Below are 3759 nucleotides of genomic sequence, written 5' to 3' on the forward strand. Positions count from 1 at the left end.
CCTGCCTGACACTGCTTGGTGTGGTGAACTCTGACGAGCTTCCTGTGGACCTTTACACGGCCGTGGAAGTCTGTGTACAGCGCCTTAAGGAGGGTGAAGAATTTATGAGGGACACCTTTGCTCCACACTCACTGACATGGTGCTTGGCAGTTCGAAGATTCAAAGGCAGCTTGCAGATCAAAGAACGCAACCATCGGTGGTTGCTGGAAGCAGTGTCGCTGTTCCAGAATCTGTCGAAGGGTGGTCGATCTCCTTCAGGACGGAACCCCGCTTGGTTTTCACGGATCTACCCCTCCCTGTGTTCAATCAACCGTCAAAAGATAAAACCAGAGGGGACTTTCGATGCCACAACTGCCCGGCTGATGCCACGGTGGTTTTCACACAGTGTCCGCGTACCTTTTTTGAAGATAGGGTAACTGTCGTCATGCCTCATTCTGCAGGCACTTTCTCTTCACTCCATATAGCACCAATTAGTCTTGTCAGATGGGTCACCAGGGATTTTCCTTCTTTGAAAAGGGCTGGATACAGACCGTCCAGTACTTGTGATTTCAGTATGGATATTTCATACTTTATTTCTTCTTCCGACGGACGATCAAGGTTCACATTTCATCTAGCCGTATGCACAATCATTACTAGCTGGGTTGCAGAAGGCCAGCTAAACTGTTCTTCGAAGTGTTCGGCAGATCTTTCCAATCGACATTTTTCACTTACCGTTTCACTATGTGTTACTTTCCCGAGGCCAGTCGATCGTGTCAGTTGATATAGGGCACGGCTGTTTCCCGTAACAAAACCCTTCTCTGTCTCCCGAGCTTTCAATGTCCACCAGAGCTTTCGGTCCTTCCTTAGACTCTTCACTATTTGGCGTTTGGAGGGTTTGCGCCGTCGTACATGTTATTTCCTGGTATGCATTTCCTGGCATCGATCAGGACTATCTTGCGGTCGAGTCGGAGAAGTCGATAAGAAAGTAGTGAACGCCGCTAGTGTAGCTCCTTTCAAAATTCGCCGTGCTTCATCCACATGCTCGTTACCACCACAGTATCCGTTTAGCGTGAGGAGTTGTTCGGCTAGCTCAGATACTGTTGGGCTATGGTAGTTCTTCGAAGATAGTGGACTGGCGCCTTCTTGCTGACTTGCGGGGGCCTGAAGGGAAGCAGACGTGCGCGCACCATGATGTGGTCAGAATCAAGTGGTGTGCCCCAGAAGGAACGACAGTCTTGAATTGTGGCTCTCCACACACACCTGACGCGGATGCGCATAGCAGGTGCCATTTGAGCAGCACCGGACTCTTTGGTTTCAAGGGTACTTCAACCGTACTGAATAACGCGCCACTGGTCACGGTCGACCGTAGGGCGATCGGAGTGTGAGGTTTTTGGGACCGACCTTTTCTAATCCGTCCTTCCTCGGGGGAAGGCAGCATCACTGCTTCCATAAATAGAGACATGCCGGTCGCCTGGGGGAAACACCTTACTGCCTTCACACTCCTGTCGCAGAGGACAGTACGGGTGTGGCCGCGGGTGTGCATCGATTCTAGGACGGACCTTAGCGCTCGAGCATCGTGGACACACACTAATTGAATGCTTGTAATTCTAGTGACAGCCTTCGCTTCTAACTCGAATTAGCCCAGTGGTTAAGGCGCGAACTTACTGGAATGCTTGCAATTCTAGTGACAGCCTTCGCTTCTAACTCGAATTAGCCCAGTGGTTAAGACGCGAACTTAATAACTGGAGGCTCCGGGAAGTGTGCATCGATTCTAGGACGGACCTTAGCGCTCGAGCATCGTGAACTGACACTAATTGAATGCTTGCAATTCTAGTGACAGCCTTCGCTTCTAACTCGAATTAGCCCAGTGGTTAAGGCGCGAACTTAATAACTGGAATGCTCCGGGGTTCGAACATTACCCCAGCTTCTTGATTACTGTGGTCCATGCTTAAGCAACCTGGTATTATTCCAGCTCTCGTGCATCCTCCGGTTGGAATGGCAGCTAGGCACCGAAAGGATGTCACAACTAAATGACTAATATCGACTGACTAGGCTTCGGCAATTTTTAAGGAGAAAGTCACCACGCCTATGACTATGTTCGTCAGGCCTCTATCCACTGGTCGACCTAGTATAGGAAACTCTGCAGGTGCCCAATTGAATCTCTTCATTGTGTCATAGGGGTACATAAATCGCCACCACCGATAAGGTCCAGCCTTTGCAGCGGGCAATAAAGGGACACCTTACAAAAACGGAAGGAATTAACCACAGCAAAAGTCTGATAACTGGATCCTAACCAATTCTGATGCATTTCAGCTCTACCAGCCACCCTAACGAGTCTGCATGTCTGACAAGAATCTTAACTCCATCCTCCCGGCCACATACTTCCCCGAGTGGTGGAACATTCATACCCATCGCTGCAATCACCATTCCAGACTGCCGACGTTTGAAAAAGAACATAGTCTCGGTAGAGCCCTGCTCGGTGACTGGGGTCGCATTGGTGCCGTCAGTATCTGTACAAAAGACAAGAACATAAAGGTTAGTTCGAACGTTGATAAAACTAAAGTTTTTTCCTGGTGAGCTTTTCGTTACCTTTTGTGTCATAGTCCTTTGTTCCAATGGCAGACCAGCGTGTGATAGCTTTTCACCAACCTTGAAGGCCCAGGTTTACGCTACTCATGGTTGGTATATATATATATTCACGGTAACCTGGTGCAAATTTGTAGTTCCTTGTGCGTGTTACGGAACTTTCGAGGAGCCTGAATTCGTGACATTTTCACGCCTTCAGAAAGCACGACCCAAAATAGTTTTTCTGCCTCGAGTCGCACTCGATTTTCGCTCATAAGCCTCCCTAGATCTGCAATCTTTTTTGCGAATGAAGATGACTTTATTTTTTTCACCTGTTCGCATAGTATTGCCTGGCTTTGAAGTTCGTTTGGTCCAGTAGTGCTGTTGAATGTGTGATCATGTGGGAACGACAGGCTGGATTCTCGTCTTCGCCTTTTCGATGAGGATGATTGAATACACGTCGCAGAAGTAGTTAGATGGCAGAAATCATCACGCAAACTCAAGCAAAACTGATTCTAGGTTAACGCCATCGCCGAACTCGACAGTCAGTTGGCCTGTTGGGCGTAGTTACCGGATCAACATAATGCCTAGTCAATTCATTTAGAAGATATCACATCAGATCATCTCAGTACGGATTAGGCAGAGTAGGACCATAATTGTGGTGCTGTTTCTTGTGCATTTTCCCATTAAGGGTTGAGAACTATCCGGCTCCATAATCACACGGCGTTTGTCTAGTAAGTCGAAGCTAGAAGTCAAACAGCAGAGTTCAACCGAAACTTGTGTGCTGATTACCATTGGACTAAATGTACACTTAGTCGGCAGTTGTGGCGGGAAAGATGCGCTGTTGATTCGCTGACTAGCATCGTTGGTCATGTCTGTTAGCAGTCGTTTACAACTGATTCTCTGTCAGTCTCGGTTTTTTCTGAAGTAATGGACAATCTCGCCTGATGTTCAAAAAGCAATGACGATAGCTTTGAATTTGACGGTGTTCACGGGTGGTGTGGCGAGACAGTGGTGGCGGCGAGATAGCTCAAGTGGGTAAAGCGCAAATTTACTGACCGGAACTTTCGTGGTTCGAACCCGACCTCCACCTCTCGGCTTCCCTTGTCTAGGCCTGGGAAACCTGCCAGTATCCCAGCCATAGTGTTTCCTTCGGGTGGCATGCCAGCTAGGCACCGAAAGGGTCTGACACGTGAATGACCGGGTGATGTGGAG

General features: G+C 48.5%; 1 protein-coding gene across 1 annotated transcript in view; it reads left to right on the plus strand.

Annotated features, from left to right (window-relative positions):
- Positions 1-2292: 2292 nt before the first annotated feature.
- The window catches only part of T265_04656 (hypothetical protein), a gene marked incomplete at both ends in the record, with an annotated part of 39493 nt that continues 38026 nt past the window's right edge, over positions 2293-3759 (plus strand). The window contains one exon of the mRNA XM_009169447.1: positions 2293-2514. Within this exon, the coding sequence (XP_009167711.1) occupies positions 2320-2514 (195 nt within the window). The remainder of the gene's footprint in view (positions 2515-3759) is intronic.

Source organism: Opisthorchis viverrini (assembly GCF_000715545.1).
Source record: "Opisthorchis viverrini unplaced genomic scaffold opera_v5_80, whole genome shotgun sequence".
NCBI classification, from domain to species: Eukaryota; Metazoa; Platyhelminthes; class Trematoda; order Opisthorchiida; family Opisthorchiidae; genus Opisthorchis; species Opisthorchis viverrini.